Source organism: Chenopodium album, chromosome 5, assembly GCF_948465745.1.
Source record: "Chenopodium album chromosome 5, dcCheAlbu1.1, whole genome shotgun sequence".
Lineage (NCBI taxonomy): Eukaryota > Viridiplantae > Streptophyta > Magnoliopsida > Caryophyllales > Amaranthaceae > Chenopodium > Chenopodium album.
In genome coordinates this window covers 78,197,292-78,214,666 of record NC_137838.1, presented here as the reverse complement: position 1 = coordinate 78,214,666, position 17,375 = coordinate 78,197,292, and the positions used below count along the sequence as shown (strand labels likewise).

Genomic DNA, 17,375 nt, shown 5'->3' with positions numbered 1-17,375 from the left:
TTTGGCCCACCCTACTACATTTTACTTCCTCTATTTTTATTTTTTTTTTCCAGTTGCAACACTTCTCTTTTCACGCTAAATCCTTTAAAGTCCATCGTTGCTGCCCCCAAAAGAAACTAAAGACGACTACAATGATCGCATTCCTCAACATGAGACATTTGTTGCATCACAATTCACAAGAAACATACTCTACTACTCACAGTTCCAAGAATAAACGGATTAGAAAAACAAAAACAGTACTCCCTCCGTCCCTAAATTACATTCCTACTTCTCTTGAGAAGTAGGAATGTAATTTAGGGACGGAGGGAGTAATCATAAATCTAGGAGCATGCACAACAAACCAAGTTACAAGGGTAGCATAAAAGGTAGGGTAGATATTGATCACAACACAGAGAATACTTCAACTTAGTGAGATTAACCAGCTTAGTCAGATTAACAAGCAGAAGATGTCTCTATCTTAGCTTTCAAATACTTCAACTCCTTCTCAATTTCTGTCATTCGAACCATCAAAGCATGCATGTCTTGCCCTTTGAAAGTTTCCTTGCTAACTGGCATAGAATCATCCTTCTTCAAAGAAGGATAGTTGTTGGTGGACAACATTTCTTGGGAGATGCTAGGATCAGGCAAGTCCTTCAATGTCAGTTTATAATCAACCATCCTTGAATCATTACTCTACACAATAAAATCAAGAATGTTATTCCAAACCGATGAAAATCACAAACAAAAGTATCCTTGAATCATTACTCTACACAATAAAATCAAGAATGTTATTCCAAACCGATGAAAATCACAAACAAAAGTATTTAAATGATTCAAAAGTCTCAATTTCATAACTCATGCAGGCTCCAAGATTCAACTATTTCACAGGGCAGAGGGGAGATTCCTTTAAAACAATTGACGAAACTCAAGCATATACCAACAGAATGGTTTCAACACAACATCTGGTAGCCTGGTACCCCACAGTAATTCATTAAATACCATAGAGAGGGAGTGCATGGCAAATGTTAAAGTGTATGAAGTATGAACTAAAAAAAACTGATTCCAAGGCAAAGAATTTGCATGGTTATCTTTTGCAGGTATAAATTTCATATCTATCTTTAGAATTGCCCTCACTCTTCTTTTCTCGAAGCAAAAGTTGCCTCTAATTCGAGCTTTATGTGGAGGTCAATTTTGAGTGTGAAGGATGTGATTGAAAAAGGGGCAAGGAAGAGTGTTGGGTCCGAGAGCAGCATTCATATCTGAACAACCCATGGGTACAAAAGCTACCTGATTTTCGTATTATGTCACAGAGGGGCGTAGGAGAAAACATCCCAAATTTTGTCAATAAGCTATGGGATGATAAGAGATGGAATCTGGCCATGCTTAGTGAGCTGTTCAACCAGAGGGAAGTAGTCAATATTAGCAGCATTCCTATTCCAATTTTTGATGAAGGGGATGCCTGGACGTGGCATTATTTGAAGGATGAAAATTACAATGTAAAAAGTGCGTATAACTTGATGATTGAGGAGGAGGAGAGGGGATGAGCTTCTACTTCAATAGGAAGGAGTGAGTTCTAGTGGAAGACTATTTGGCATGCTCACATTCCGCCAAAAGTGAAATTTTTTTCAGTGGTGTTGTGTTAAGGACAGCCTCCCTACTTGAAGTAATTTTGCTGCAAATGTGTGGGGAAGAGGATGAATCAGTTTTGCATATGCTGCTATTGTGCCCGACTGTAGGAGTGATTTGGAGATATTCGGCGCTAAGGTTGGATGTTAAGCTTGGACGGGATGGTGGGTTCAGAGAATGGTGTTCTGCTATGAAGGAAAATATTAACGAGGCTAGGTGGTGGCCGGTGGGATATGTTTTGATGTTTGGCTTGGGGAGTTTGGCTGAGACAAAATGGATGGGTTTTTGAAGGTAAAAGGAAGCTGGAGTTGGAAGTCATTCACAAAGCTGCTAGCCTTGTTGGTAAGTATGCTGATGAATTAGAGAAGGTCGTGGTGAAGCAGCCTGTGATTCAGATGGGGTCAGTTTGGAAGGCCCCTGGTAATGGAGTGTATAAGCTCAATACTGATGCTGCTTTCTTCGATCAGCAGAAGCTTGGGAGTGGGGATATCTTGCGTGACAGTGTGTGAGATGTAGTACTGGCTTGCTGCAAGTGTGCTCAAGGTAACTTTGAGGTTGATGTGGGCGAAGCATTTGCAATGAGGCAGAGCTTCAAGGTTGCAATTGAAGCAGGATTCAGATATTTTGTGCTAGAAACGGACATCAATCTATTTCATCATATGAAGAAGGGCATTACTCTTCCAAACGAGTTTGGCAAGTTGGTAAAGGATATTTAGAGGCTTTCGAGAGATTGTCAAAGGGTGTCTTTCTCTTTCATTAAGAGATCGGGTAATGAAGTATCACATTGTTTAGCTAAGTTAAGTTGCAATTTTAATGAGTTTCGAGTTTGGCTTGAAGAGTACCCTCTTGAATTACAAGGGGTCATTTGTAACAATATTGCAAACTTGATGCCTTAATAAAATTTGTGCTTCTAAGAAATTATATAGCAATTAGTAAGGTTAAGAATATACCTTTTTCAAAGAACAAGAACACAATTTTTTTAATGCTTTGGAACACTCCTCAGGGTCCTCAAATTGGATGGAGACATTATTGTCATCAATATCAAGATTCCTTCAATAAATAATTAAGGGGAAAAAAAAAGTGTAAAACACCAAAAAAAAAAAAAAAAATATAATCATAAATCTCAAGAATTTAGTGAATAAGCCAAGTGTGATTCATATTAACACAAGAAATTCAACATAGGAAGGGGTACATTGGCAGCAAATAATGTATAAAATAAAAGAATATTAAGTCAAAATTGCTCAAATACCTGAGTCTCCCAAAAGTATGAAACAGAGCTCGAAGATTCTCCATTGAGTGATGGCCAGCAAACCACTCACAAGGCACACCCTTAAGAACAATAGTGGGTGGCTTCTCTTGAGACAAAACTGCATGCAAGTAAACACGGGTATTAAGTTCTTTGTGTAATAGGAAAATGAAATTAATTAAAGTAAAGCAATCCAAAGTATTTAATTAAAAAAAGTACCTGACATCATTTCACTCAAATCGTCTTGCATTGCGACTCTACCTTCAAAAAGGGCCCCAAAATATTTCATTGGATAAGCACCTAATTTGTCAAGTAATTTTTTTTTAAATTCTAAATATATCTCTTCCGAGTTTAATTTAGAACCTCGAAAATTAAAATTTCCTTCAGCAATAATTTCAAAGTCATCAATGACTCTGCGAGGAACTAAATAACTAACATCAATGTCCTCATCTGACAAAGGTACATTTTTTGAAAAAAACTTAGATTCACGAAAACCTGTGGCAACCATATCTTTCATAATCCATCCACTAGGAAAAAGATTGTATACCCCCCTGGGCAGCCAAAAACAAACTTTAACTTGATCGCGGGAACCAGCATTAAATCACCTATCGTGATAATTCTTGCAAAATCCAAATATTTGGGGAATGCATTCTCAATTGCAAGAACCTTATCATGATTTCCCTTAGGCAGCATAAAAGATGGAGATAAATTACCTGCATTTAAAAACACCGAATATTAACAACAATATATAGAGCCAGAGTAAGTTTTGAGTGAAAGAAGGAAATCGCCAGTTATAAAAGAAAAAAAAGGTGAACTTTATGATCATTTGTCAAAGCGAAAACATCTATTAGCCATTTCAAAAATCAGGTATTCATGATCATTTGAACTGCAAGTACCAGCAACATGGATATGAGCTGTTGTGTTTATATTTAGACTTCAGTTCACAAGCATTCTCCTTTATAAAGCTAACTTGAATTACCTCCCTCAATTTACACAACTATATAACTTCCTAACCTTCAAAAGATTCTTCACAAATAAAGCAACGATGACATTAAAAAAGATTCTAACCAATCATAAACATCAATTTGCATTCACATACTTTACCATAAACAAGTAATATTGTTTTAAGAAAAAACAACCTTCATTCTCATTTTCCAACTGTTGAATTGTTGGAACCTTATCCTGATTCTCCGGTGAAACCATGGGTATCTTCTCATCAGCAGAACTAACTTGTTTATCTTCCACATTTTCAGTCTTGAGTTCTGAAACTTCTAATTCATTCCTGATTTCAACGAAATCAGAAACCTCAAAATCAGGTAACAGACACGACTCCCCAGCAGCTTTCTTAACTTCATTCTCATTTCCTACTGTAACAAAAACAAAATCATTTTCAAGTATGTCATCCTCATCTTCCAAATTTAGAACCACTGAAGCCCTATTCTGATTTTCCTTGAGTAGCATACTGGGTGCAGATAAACTACCTGCATTCGAATACACCAAATTTTAACAGCCCATCCACATAACAATTCTTGAGTTAAAGAAGGAAATTGCTAGCTATTTTAACAATCATGTACTAGTATTCAAGTTTATAAGTTATATAACTACAAGCATCAGAAACAAGGGATATGACAACGCTATTGTATTTGTATTCAATGCACAAGCATTCTCCCTTATAAAGATACTCCCTCCGTCCCTAAATTACATTCCTCTTTCTCTCTATTATGTGAGGAATAAATGCTAGAAAGACGAATGTAATTTAGGGACGGAGGGAGTAACTTGTATAACCACCCTCAATCCACACAACTACACGACTTAGCTTCCTAGATTTCATAAGGTTCTTCTCAAATCAGCAATTATAGAACATATGCAAATATAAGCGATCATTACTTTAAGCTTTGTGTTAATCAGAGGCCTGTTCATCATCAACCCAAATCACGAACTTTTAGATGAACCATTGTCATATGAGCATCAAGATCACCAAATGTAAAGGCCTATAAAAAAACCTTTGGCATAGTTGTTGACAACTAGACAAACATAACCTCCGATCCGAATGACATTTACATTATTTTTCCTTTCTTATGCACTCAACAATTCATTGATTCGAAATGTTGATTTTTGGTAATAGAGTTTTAGTTTGATAACATCTTTTAGCTGAATAATGCACTTTTGGGTCTAATGATCATTAGTGAGTAGTCTTGTAAATGATTACAACCCTACATTAGAAATTGTATATTCAAGAATCAAGATTGAGAATTTATTCTACCATAGAGTAACACAAAATAACTAAATTTTAAGAAAATACACATTCATAACTAAATGCAATGAAATTGTTTGGAGAAGCCAAATTAATAGAACAGAGATGGGAAGATTTTCAGCAATCAAGTAAAGCATCCAATTAAAGATATTGAATTAAAACCCATAAAATAAAATTAACCAAATTTTGAATTGATTTAGGAATATAATCACAATATAAAGGATGAATTGAATGATACAATTATCCAAGCTAACCTCACAATTCACGGTAGAAAGAGCGACGGCGCAGCTTGTTTACGACGGTAGCGGAGAGGACAAAGGTGGCTGTCAAAGGTTGAATACGTGATCGCTACACTATTTCGATATTGGTCACCTATTAAAACATTCTACCTCCATGTGACACGTTTTGACTTTAGCACTATTCACACTTCTTCTCTTTTGTGATTTTAACGAAGAAAAATATAGTCAAACGAAATCTTATAATGTACTCCGTATATTTTTAAAATATTAACTTTTTATAATTTTTGTTTATCAATAATTAAAGATATTAATAATTAAATTTGTGCATTAACAAACGTGTCGACTAAAAAAAACGGAAGAAGTATTAGAGAACAATGAACTTTAAATTTGTATGAAAGGGACTAATATATTCACTATTTTGTTTGGAAGGACCTTTTATGTTGAAAGTTGTCTAAAAGGACCTTATAAGTATGTTTTGTTGTTTATAAGGACCTTGACATCGGAATCCGACGTTTAACTTTGATTCTCCGGTATTGAGCCCCCACGTGCATGTCACATGACTTTAAAAAAATTACCTTCTCCCCTTTTTTCCCCTTTCCCCTCCAACCCTAGCCTTCAAAACACTAGCAAAGTCAAACGCGGGATTCCAATGTTAAGAGGAAAAAACGGGAGAGGGTATTTTTTTTAATACCATGTGATGTGACATGCACGTGGGGGGTCAATGACGGAGAATCAAAGTCAAATGCCGAATTTCGATGTTAAGGTCCTTTCAAACAACCAAACATACTTATAAGGTCCTTTTAGACAACTTTCAGTATACAAGGTCCTTTTAGACAAAACAATGAACATATAAGTCTCTTCAAGACAATTTTTCTAACATTGAAACACTTAACAAATGTACTACTCTCCTAATCTCAATGGCCAAGTAGGCCCAAGCTATTTTTTTTTAGGGGATAGGCCCAAGCTATTTCGCACACGTTTCAGCGTAGTTTTCTTTGAGAAAACATTTTTTTCTATTACCAAACATTTTTTTTTTATTACCAAGCCCAAACCTCCTAAAACTTTTTCATCATGAGTTTTGTCTTCTTTTTTTAGGAAAAAAGTTATACATAGTCCTAAATACTACGGAGTAATAACCTAAAAGAGAAATTCCCTCAAAAAAAAAAAAAGTATTGATGAAATATATAATATATTCATTAGTTACATTAATTTGCGCATGATTTTATTATACATTGTAAAACTAATACGGAGTACCATATAAGGAAAGATAATTACAAAAATTTTGGAGTATCAATGACAGAGTATTGATAAATAAAAAAAATACTAAAGGCAAAGTCTTAAAACCTTCATTTTTTTTTTGTTAAAAGTATAACTATTTAACCACTACTCCGTGATACAATTTTGTTTATTTCATTGTAATAAATAAAACAATTAATTTTTTGGATTTGATTAATAAGTAAAATAGCAGGGGTCATGCCTCTTTCATAGGGTCATTGGTTAAGATCTTCTGTTAAATACGAGTATGGGCTATATTCGTCATCAATAGAGAAAGCGCACATCCACTTTATAAGTTTTAGGAGGTTTTATCCCAAAATCATATGACAATAGGAGAAGTAGTCTCTAGCCTTACATACAATGATTAACTCTCTCTTTTTTTTTCTCAATGTTGAACACTTATTTGTGTTGTTTAAAAAATATACACTTCTAACATCTACCCTAGTGAACTTATGGAGTTTTTTTTTTTTTTTTTTTTTTTTTTTTTTTTTTTTTTTTAAATGTTAATTAACACTTGGAAGTAGAACTCATGTGAAAAATGGAGATATTTCTAAGATTCCAATTAGTAAAAGTCTTTGTTTGACGGTCTTGCCTTGTTGACTAGGAAATTGCATTAATTTGCCCAATGACCCAAATCTTAATCCACCTCTTCAGTCTCACTCAATCTTATAATAGTAATGATCATTCTAATTGAATTGACGATGATTTGATCCTTTTATTCCACTAATACATACTATAACTATTGTGTGCATCAAGTTGTTAGAAATATTCCTCTTTCTAAATTGATTGTAATAATTTGATTTTTACACTGTTTTACATGTCTTAAGTATGGCCATTCACATTAAAACGATTGTTGTTATGTAAAACAATTGTTATTTAGTGAATTGTTATTAGGACTATATTTAATTATAAAATTCAAACATCAAATTTTATATGTTTCATTTATATACAATACATTAATACATAATCACATATATTAATGATTAAAGTCATTTATTGAAAAATAATTAAGTCATAGTAAAACAATAAAGCCTATCATTCAAATGCCCTTGGACTCTTTCGGAAAGAGATTTTCATCCCCCCCCCCCCCCCCCCCCCATTTCTTGTTTTTTCCTTTGACAGTCTTAGAACGAAAATACGAAATTCAATGTGATTGATCTATTAGAATTCACACTATGATAAAAAGGTAAAAATAAATTAATAATATACACAACCCTAATAAGATTGATAATCACCATTCACATTGTTACTCGCCCCACACACACACAATGTAAAGATAAAAAATTTGATGTAGGCAATGCACACAATTGATTAAATGAAGATAGAAAAGTACATGAGATGCACCATAACATGTAGGGAAAGTCATAAGAAATTTCCCCTAATTTAAAGGCAATGATAATTTAAAAGTACAAGTACAATATAATGTTGGGTTGAGTTATTTGAGTACACTTGAATTGGTGGCCCATTTAAAGCTAATAGTCAATGGGAAACCGAAAGACTTCCAAGTAAACCAGCTACTTGGGTTAGGTAAGCAGTTGGTATTCAATTTCAACACCAAATACACATCACTTTCTTGAGTTTCTCTCATTACTTGCCTCAATTTTATTTAATTAACCATCATTTTTCAACATCATTATATATTATTTTTACCAATTTTCGGTCTTATTAGTATGTCATTTGTGCTATTCGAGTCTTGGCTTTTTAAAAAGTTGAGTATGGTTTTAGCTTTTGTTGTAAAAAGTATATATATCGAGTATTATAAATGTGGAAGTTGTTACTTTAAGGAAAGATATAGAAGTAATAATATATTCGAGATGGTGTTAGGATACTATGGAAAAAAAAAAAAAGAACAACAACAGTTGCATAGTGTATTCATGTTGACAATAGTAAACCCTGACCCCTTGTCATTTCTAAACTTGTTGCAAAATAACAAAAGAGAATTCCAACGTCTTTGAATGACCAAAAAATTTAATTAATTGTACTACCAAATATGTCCTATTATGGAAATTCAATCAACCATGCAACCAAATATTATAATAATTATATTTCATACGCTTAAAAATACCATATTCTCTCAATAGCATATACTCCGTATAACATACAAGTATTACCATAATCAACCCATATTAAACATACACAACATATACAAAACAAAATCCACACTTACAAAGCTTCAACACACATCTCAAATACTCTTTATCAATACATCATCATACAAAATGCGTGCACAACATCTGCCAGTCGGCGTGACCTGTATCAGTGTAAAAAAAGTTAAAATTACTGTTCGTAGACAAACTCTTTACAAGAAGTACAAAAGAAAAGACTATCCTAAAAAAAGTTGACTGAGTATGCAAAGTTAGAGTCAACAATCCAAAAGTGGGCCCCACCAACTTGTTTTTTTTTTTTTTAAATACTTGTATTTTAGACTTTCCAATTTTTTTTGGTTTTTCCTTTACACTCACATTCTTCCTTTCTTCCTTCTTTCTAAAAAAAAATCATTCCTTTATTATTTCTTCATTCAAAATTATCAAGAAAAAAGGCTGCTAGTCCATTTTGGCGAATTCAATCACCCAATTTCTTGACTTTTCAAAATTCCAATTATTTTAGTCGCAATTGAAATCATTGAATTAAGCGATTTCTGCTGATTTTGATACATATATTTCTAGTTGAATTTGAAATTTTTTTTCGATCGAAGAAAAAAAGCAAAATGGAGGATTGGGGGGAGGAGAGAGAAAATAAGCCGATAGAATTACGAGCAGTGGAATCATTAGGGTTAGGGTTTGATCTAACTTCTGATTTCCGGTTGAAATTTGCGAAAAAAGAGAGGCTTGTTGTTTTAGATGAAGCTCATAAAAGAAACGTTGTTATTCCTGGTGGAAACGTTTCGATTCCTGGCGTTTCTGTTGATATTCGTTGCGATAAAGGCGAACAATTGCGGTTTAAGTCTGATGTTCTTCAATTTAATCAGGTTGATTTTTTATTTTCATTTTTTAAATTTTTTTTACTATTTTTGGTTTTTATTATTGACTTTACAATTGTAATTGTTGATAATTTGAAATTGGTGCTTGATTAGTCTTTTCGTTTAGAGTGTTACGAAAGGCGAGCAGTGATGTAGACGGGATTTGATCCGAGGTCGGATGAGGTTATGATATGGAGTATAGATTAAAGAGCCATTTTATTGAAGAAAATTAATATCTTTTATTTTTCGTATATGGTATTTATTTAAATTTTAACAGAATTATAATTGCAAAAAGCTAGTTGTGGAGATATTAATTAATTGAATTTAGAGAGTTAACCACTATCTTTGTCCTTGAATCGGTGTTGTTTAGAGTTATACGCGTGAATTAAGGAGGCTAATTAAAATTGACTAAAATATCTCTATTTTCATTAATGCTGAAAAAGATCAATGAGGTTGAAAGGTGATATTTAAGGGCAATGAAATTAGTCAAAGTTTCGCATTAAAATCCTTACAAGACACGTTATTTTTTTTTTAATTTTTTTTTTATTTTTTTGGTGTTTAGAGAGTCACAAGGGCGGGGGTGGGAATCGATCCCAGGACCCCAGGATCGGGAGGGAAGCTCTAACCACTTGAGCAATCCCTCACTCTCTTACAAGACACGTAATATTAGCAAAGGATTGTATGCTAAGATTATAGGCGTATTTGTTTTGGAACGGAGGGAGTATTAAGCTTGCTATTTATGTACTTCGTACTATTAGTTGGAACTTGGAAGATCGATAGATAGATAGATAGATAGATAGATAGATAGATACCGCCTTCGTTGTTCATAAAAAGAGTGACATTTATGGTAATTCAGTAAGTTTAGACTTCTTAAGGTAAGCAGATTGTTCAAAGATGACTAAATTACCTCGATTGAATTTGTGTTAAGTGGAGTAAAAGTTCAAAAGTTTTCACTCTATAATGGACCATTCTTTGGTACTACAGGATAACATTGGAGTTTAATTATTTTTGCATTTGATTGCTAAAACGACACTAGGATTTTCTACCGTATTCTGTGGGGCTTAATTGACTACTTATAGTGGTATTTGGTTAATTAGCTATTGATATCTCTAGCTTTTCAATTGGCTGGATTTCATATAAAGACTAAAAGAGAAGCAAAATTGGAAATCATGTTATTTTGTGTGCGAAGTCAAATATCATCCATAAAGTTCACTTCTTTTTCCAGAACTAATGAGATACTTAAGGTTCAATCTTAACATCGCACCGATGCATCCCCATTTGAGCATTGGAGAGCTGTTGAGCGTTGACACCTTGTTTTAGTTTCCATATTAATCAATCACCAAATGGACGAATTACCTCCGAATGAGATGAATTCATCTCTGAAAGATTTTAAGTGGGGGTATGGTTTTCTTGTTTTAATAAGTTAATGTGGGAACGTGTTACATTTTACCTTGGACTAAATATGGAAGTATTCTAAATGCATCTGTTAAGACAGTTGTTAAAAGTAAATGTCGATGGTAGAAAGTATAGATGATTATAGTTCATGTATTTTGGAATTATGTCTTTGGTGTTGGCTGTCTGGAGCTTGGTCACTAGATTAAAAATAGGTTTTGGAGTGATCTTGTACGACTACTCCTAGTTGAGATAGTATGGTGCTGGTGAAAAAGAAATGCCTCTTCGAGGTGGCATATTCTTTTGTTTCTTAAGACTTGAGTGCAAGTCTTCAATGCAATTCGCTTATTCTGTCAAAGAAAATTTATATTGTGTAATTGTTGCATCTGCATTGACCAACTCAATATATTGTACTCTTTTATTTATATGGCCTGCCAAGTTGTTAGTGATTTTTTTTGTAGATTCTGATGGTATGTTTTATCTGAAGCAATGGGTTAACAATTAGCGTTATATCTTTGCAGATGTCAGAGTTACTCAATCAAAGATCATCTGTACAAGGAAAAGTTCCATCTGGCTATTTCAACGCTATTTTTAATTTTAGTGGAGCCTGGTTAAATGATGCTTCAGATAGCAAACATCTTGCATTTGATGGTTACTTTGTTGCTTTGTACCACATGCACTTAATGGCATCTGCCATTGTTCTCCATGACAAAGTAAAGAAATCTGTTCCATCACATTGGGATCCTGCATCATTAGCAAGGTAGCTTCTCCTTTGCAGTTACTCTAATTAGCCAGTGAATTAGCAATGTGGATTATACTTCAGGGGGAAAGTTGCATGTAGACCATATTTGGACCTTTCAATGGCAGGATCTATACTAAATTACAAGGTGTTTCTTATATGTGTGTAACACATCGAAATTTGCAAAATGGATAGTGCTGTAAGATTCTGTTATTCAGCGTAGGTTATCGTGGCAAACCCAACGTCTCACCCATGGAGGTGGAGATAGCTTCTCTGTGAACATGTTACATTCAACACAGAAAACTTATAATCCAAGTATTCAACCTTTTTCTTTACTTTTGATAAGAATTGTATTGGAATAGAAATTACCATTTACCTATGTATATTTGCTTGCTTTTGGCCCTCCACTTGATTGTTCTGAGTGTGTGAAGTGAGCTTATAAGTTATAACAGATTCTATTAGTTCTACATAAAAGGCCACTCATCTTTCTGATTCAAGGCAGTACACACCCTCACACCCTAGTTTTGAGCGTTAAGTCAGCCTTGGTTATTGTGAATCTTGTGATAGATCTTTCTTAGTCCTAATCCTTTCCAACTATGTTTGTGTTATATGCATGCACTATCACAGTTAAAATAACAATTTTTTTTACTGCCTAGGCTGTGCGGTATTATTCTTTTGTGTTTGTTTAGTTTGCTTGCGTCAGGTTGCTGATCTCACTTGTTAGGCAGGTTTATTCACAAGTATGGTACACATATAATTGTGGGCTTGGCTGTTGGAGGTCAAGATTTAATTTGTGTCAGACAGGCCCCTACCTCAGAAATTCCTCCTGCTGAACTCAGAGCGCATCTGGAAGATCTTGGAGACGCTCTTTTTTCAGATGGAAAAGAACCACTTTTACAGCGAAAAGCTAGAGAAGGACAACAAAAGGTTAGAGATCTGAGTAAAATGCCTATTGGTTTTTTTTCTTGCTTGAAAAAGTTACGTTTTTGTAAAAATTATATGTATTTCCCTTTTCATACAGGCTCCGGAGGTCTTCAGTCGGATCCTGCAGTCAAATATAATACAGTTGACTAGTGTTGTAGAAACATCAAACAAGGATGTAAGTGTGTAATTAAAATCTTGACCGTTAAGCTCCCATGTTATTACTCTTACATAGCAATTATATATTTTGTGTTAATTTGTTCAGGGACTCTCTGTTATACGATCAAGAAGAGGTGGAAATGTGTTTCTGCATAGTCACTCCCAATGGCTCCAAACAGTGCCTAGCCACCCTGATGCAATTCTCTTCAAGTTTGTACCTATTACTTCACTCCTTACCGGAATCCCAGGCAGCGGTTATCTTAGCCATGCAATTAATTTGTATTTAAGATGTAAGTTTTCACTTTGCATCTAAAAAGCATATGTTCAATGTGCAATTCAAGCTGTGATTTAGTTCAATCCTTCAGTTATTACTGAACAATTGAACAACAATCTTCTTTAGGAGATTTTTTTTGGACACCATAACTCTGCTCTGCATTCTTGTGCTATTTAGTTATTTACTGAATTTATTAACCTGTTGGTTACTTTTTTTTTAATCTGAATTATAATTTTCCTCTCTTCAGACAAACCTTCTCCAGATGATCTGCAGTACTTTTTGGAATTCCAAGTCCCTAGACAATGGGCACCTATGTACAACGAGCTTCCTCTCCAGCATCAAAGAATAGCGCCTTCCTCATCTCTCCTTCAATTCAGCTTATTTGGTCCAAAGATTCATGTTAATTCCACTAAGGTACTCTCCACTTTTTTGTTGGCATAGTTTACATATTTTGTTGAGGATGGGGTTCTTAGCTCCATATTGGGTCCCCTTCTCAAGAAATTCCCTGCATGTATAATCCACCCTTAGGGATGAAGTAGTGAGGATTTCACACCTGGCAGAATGTCTTGAGGTCCGGGGTGATTTCAACTGATTCACCTACCTCCTTTGGCACAATTTTCATCTGACATGAATTTTTTGCCATTTGTTTTTCGAAATTATGTTGTTTCATCCCTGTTCTGTTTTTTCTCTGTGGTTTTAGGTCACGAGTAGTTTGAAACCAATAGTTGGGCTACGCCTTTACTTGGAAGGGAAGCACTGCAATCAACTAGCCATCCATGCACAACATTTGACAACGCTGCCTAATTCTATGACATTTGCTTCAACTCATGATCATGGCCAGTGGCGAGGTTCTGATGATTTTGATCCTGAGGGCCAGTTTTTAGAACGCGTCAGATGGAAGAGATTCTCAAAAGTCTGCACATCCATAGTGAAGCATGACCCGAACTGGCTGCAGGGTAAAACAACAGGGGTTTTCATTGTTACTGGGGCTCAGCTCCTTACAAAAGGGAGGTGGCCAAAAACAGCTCTTCACCTTCGGTTGCTCTTCAGCCACCTGCCTAACTGCACAATCAGAAGAACTGAATGGGCTGCTGCCCCACAAGCATCTCACAAGTCAAGTATCCTCATGACTTTGAGCACAACTTTCACCTTTACTCCGAAGCAAAACAACAGCCCGCCTAAAAAGTTACCTGCTGCACTGAACTCTGGTGTTTACCCAAATGGTCCTCCTGTTCCAGTCAACTGTGAGAAGCTGCTTAGGTTTGTCGATACTTCTGAGGTGTTGCGCGGTCCCCATGATGCTCCAGGACACTGGTTGGTCACAGCTGCCAAGCTCGTGACAGACGGAGGTAAAATAGGTTTGCATGTAAAGTTTGCGTTAATTGATTATACAAGTGATCTGTAAATTTTGCCGTATATATATGTCAATTGAGTCGATTATTTTGGATACCTGAAGGTCTCTTTGTGAAAGTGACTGTGTGAGGGAAATAGTACTACGGAGTGTAAGATACATTGTACAGATAAAACTTAGAAGTGATGATTTTTTTGTTTCGTAGAAGCCCTTGTTATTCATTCTTTATCCTCTATATTTTCCTTTATAGCAAGAAGAGTAGACCTCTATTTTGCTACAAATTTCAGGTTTATCTTTCACCCCTTTTTTTTTTTTGGTTGGAGCAATGAGATAACAGGTTGTTGCCATGATAAAATACATGTATTGTACTCTTTGAAAAGATGCAATATGCTCAATTTGGGTGACAATTTGGTGAAAGTGCAAAAATAGAACTAATTGTAGGGCAAGAAATTGAGTCCTTTGAAGTAAGTGACTTTCTTGCAAAAATTAGAATTTTCTTATGTAATTAGATTTGAAGCACTTTCTTTAGTGCAACCTTATGGAAACGTGTGACTTGTGCATCCTACCAAATGAAGACGTACAAATAGGGACATGGTGCAATTGATGCAGTTTTCTACTTTTCTTACTCTAGTCTTCCTGGAGATATAAAATACAATAAGTGGTCATTCATATTAAATTTGTCACGCGCTACGTTATCTTTAGTGCTAGTACGCTATGTAAGATGTATTGAATTGTTTTTATAAAAAGTCAACTAAGTTTTATGAATTGGATTATAACTTGTATGATTTTTTAAAGTTTTGAAAAAGATTTTTCGGACTTAAAATTCATCTTTAATAACTAATTTAAATGGTGTTTATTTTAAAATTGACCTAAAATTATATACTATTACTTCCTTAAAAAAGTGTTTTACTTAAAATCTTCGAGATCTAATATTACACGTTGAATAAGTAGAATTAGTTCTTTCTTCCTTAAAAGAAACTTTTTGTTCAATTTCTTACTGAACAATAGTTCAAATTCTCTTTTTTTTTTTTTCCTCTTTATTATTATGTCAAGTCCATAATATTATACCGTATGATTTATTGTTGTATGCATGCTCAATGCTAGGTCCATTGTGATTTTCATACAGATGATTAAATACACCTCACTTTTTGAGAATGACTAATTTTCCAGTTGTACATCAATCAAGTAATGATTAATAACAATTTTAAACCTCAACTTTTATAAATATTAACAGTTGAAGAAAATCTGAAAATTTAAAATAAATAATTGTATATAATATTGGGATTTTAAACAATTAAAATCAGAATAATTCAAGTGGGGTTTTGGTCAAAAAAGAAAAAAGAGATCCAGGGGTCTAAAAAGGTAAAAGATTTTGTGATATTGACATTTGTTTTTATATTAAGTCATGTATAAAAAGATGGAATATATTTCAAGTGATATTGACAAATATTTTGGCATGCTAATGCATGCTCAAATAGTAAACATACATAACATAATTATAAACTTTTGAGTTATGTAGATATGTTTGCATGCTTTATGAATATGATGATGATGTATTGATGCGTGATTTGTTGTTTGCATGCTTATGGATGAACATCATTGCAATTTGATAGCATAGTCTTGATCAAGAGGAAGAAGCCATTGTGATTACTTTAGCTAGCTATCTACTTAAAATTTTGAACTTGGACACTAGCTAGAGTTGTAGAATTAGCCACAATGATATGTTATTTTGCGTTGATTTTAGATCGATGTAATGGATATGTTTCTCGGGAAAAACTATCACCTTACTTTTAATAATATTCTTTAATTTAGATCATTAGATTTCTTATAAGATACTCAAACTCAAATTAATGACGAGATAAAGACATAATTAGCACAATTATTAATTTTTTTGGTTGTGGGAAAATTAGGTTTTGGTTTCATTTAACTCATTAATTATCATGAGAGCTTCTAATTATGTGATACAAAGGAAAATAACAGAAGTACGAACAAACTTTTGTTGGTATCCTCTGCCAAATCACCAAATTAACTATGCTAACTTATAACTTTGTTTTTTTAAAGTATTATACTTCTAAAGTTATATTGTATATACTTTATCCGTTCTCTTTTAATCACAACATATTCTTTTTAGGCAGTTAAAGTTACAAATTCATTGCAACATTACTTTATTTAAACAATGATTCACTATATATAGCCATATAGGTTACCTTTGTGCAACTTTCCTATGTTGCAATTTTTTTTAATATTTTTTTTTAAAAAGAGGATGTAATATTTAAGCTATGTATGTTTGACCTTGGTTGGCACTTAAATAAAAACTTATGTAGCTCGTCCAAAACAAACAAAAAGGATTCAATGAAATGAATTATTGAAATATTGAATTGTTAATAATTACTATTGAAATAATGATCTACAAAGTTAAAAAAGAAGTTGCAGGAGTTTGAATTACTATATGCTAATAATTATTTTTTAACATATTTTTCTTTGGTAGACCATATCAGGCTTGAAAAAGCTAGTTAGTTGTATTCTAAATTATTGCTAAGGATTCCAATCTCATGCTCTCTTCATGATTATAAAGCCAAAGTAGCCACTTTTTTGGATGTAAAAATGATTACTACTGTTAATTAATTATGAGATGTACTCCTATTTATATGGGCAAAATGTTGATCTTTTTTTGTCATAAATTAATCCAAATTCATAGGTTTTAATTGGACCATGAAATAGACTTTAGGGGAAAGTTTAAAATTATAATTAATGGAAATTTAGAGGAAAGTTTAAAATAATTAATTAATGGAAATTTAGAGGAAAGTTTAAAATAATAGTAATAATTTCCCTTTGTTTATTTTTTTTTGCACCTCACTTTGGCTCCCCAAATATGAGGAATTACAAATGGGTGTACACAACTACACATAAAATGATATTACACACAATGACACACAATAGATGGAATTTAAATGGACCAAA

The 17,375-nt window shown here is 33.7% G+C and overlaps 2 protein-coding genes across 3 annotated transcripts; one reads left to right on the top strand and one right to left on the bottom strand.

Moving 5' to 3' along the window:
- Nucleotides 1-352: 352 nt before the first annotated feature.
- LOC145631202 (uncharacterized) lies at nt 353-5,481 on the bottom strand. 2 transcript variants are annotated; one of them, XM_081683298.1, is made up of 6 exons: nt 5,360-5,481; nt 3,991-4,133; nt 3,071-3,112; nt 2,855-2,972; nt 2,556-2,655; nt 353-672 (listed from the first exon to the last, which is right to left on the bottom strand). In XM_081683298.1, exons 2-6 carry the CDS (start codon nt 4,052-4,054, stop codon nt 433-435), a joined length of 564 nt encoding a protein of 187 aa, XP_081539424.1. In that variant the 5' UTR covers nt 4,055-4,133; nt 5,360-5,481; the 3' UTR covers nt 353-432. The 2 variants fall into 2 exon arrangements, with proteins under 2 accessions (XP_081539424.1, XP_081539423.1); XM_081683297.1 differs by lacking the exon at nt 5,360-5,481 and having other exon boundaries at nt 3,071-3,564; nt 3,991-4,095.
- A 3,589-nt stretch (nt 5,482-9,070) lies between these two features.
- Nucleotides 9,071-14,640, top strand: LOC145632407 (MACPF domain-containing protein At1g14780-like). Its single transcript, XM_081684774.1, has 7 exons — nt 9,071-9,587; nt 11,492-11,730; nt 12,438-12,636; nt 12,731-12,808; nt 12,896-13,079; nt 13,311-13,477; nt 13,764-14,640. The coding sequence occupies exons 1-7, from the start codon at nt 9,327-9,329 to the stop codon at nt 14,466-14,468; spliced, it is 1,833 nt and encodes a 610-aa protein (XP_081540900.1). The 5' UTR covers nt 9,071-9,326; the 3' UTR covers nt 14,469-14,640.
- The last annotated feature ends 2,735 nt before the right edge of the window (nt 14,641-17,375 follow it).

Excerpts from the sequence above, each read along its gene's own strand:
- LOC145632407 (XM_081684774.1), top strand. The coding sequence starts at position 9,327 with ATGGAGGATTGGGGGGAGGAGAGAGAAAATAAGCCGATAGAATTACGA. Across the intron at positions 12,637-12,730 it reads CTAGAGAAGGACAACAAAAG|GCTCCGGAGGTCTTCAGTCG; the intron begins GTTAGAGATCTG and ends CTTTTCATACAG. Across the intron at positions 13,080-13,310 it reads AATTAATTTGTATTTAAGAT|ACAAACCTTCTCCAGATGAT; the intron begins GTAAGTTTTCAC and ends TCCTCTCTTCAG.
- LOC145631202 (XM_081683297.1), bottom strand. The coding sequence starts at position 3,368 with ATGAAAGATATGGTTGCCACAGGTTTTCGTGAATCTAAGTTTTTTTCA. Across the intron at positions 2,973-3,070 it reads TTTGAGTGAAATGATGTCAG|TTTTGTCTCAAGAGAAGCCA; the intron begins GTACTTTTTTTA and ends ACTTGCATGCAG. Across the intron at positions 673-2,555 it reads GTTCTTGTTCTTTGAAAAAG|AGTAATGATTCAAGGATGGT; the intron begins GTATATTCTTAA and ends TTTATTGTGTAG.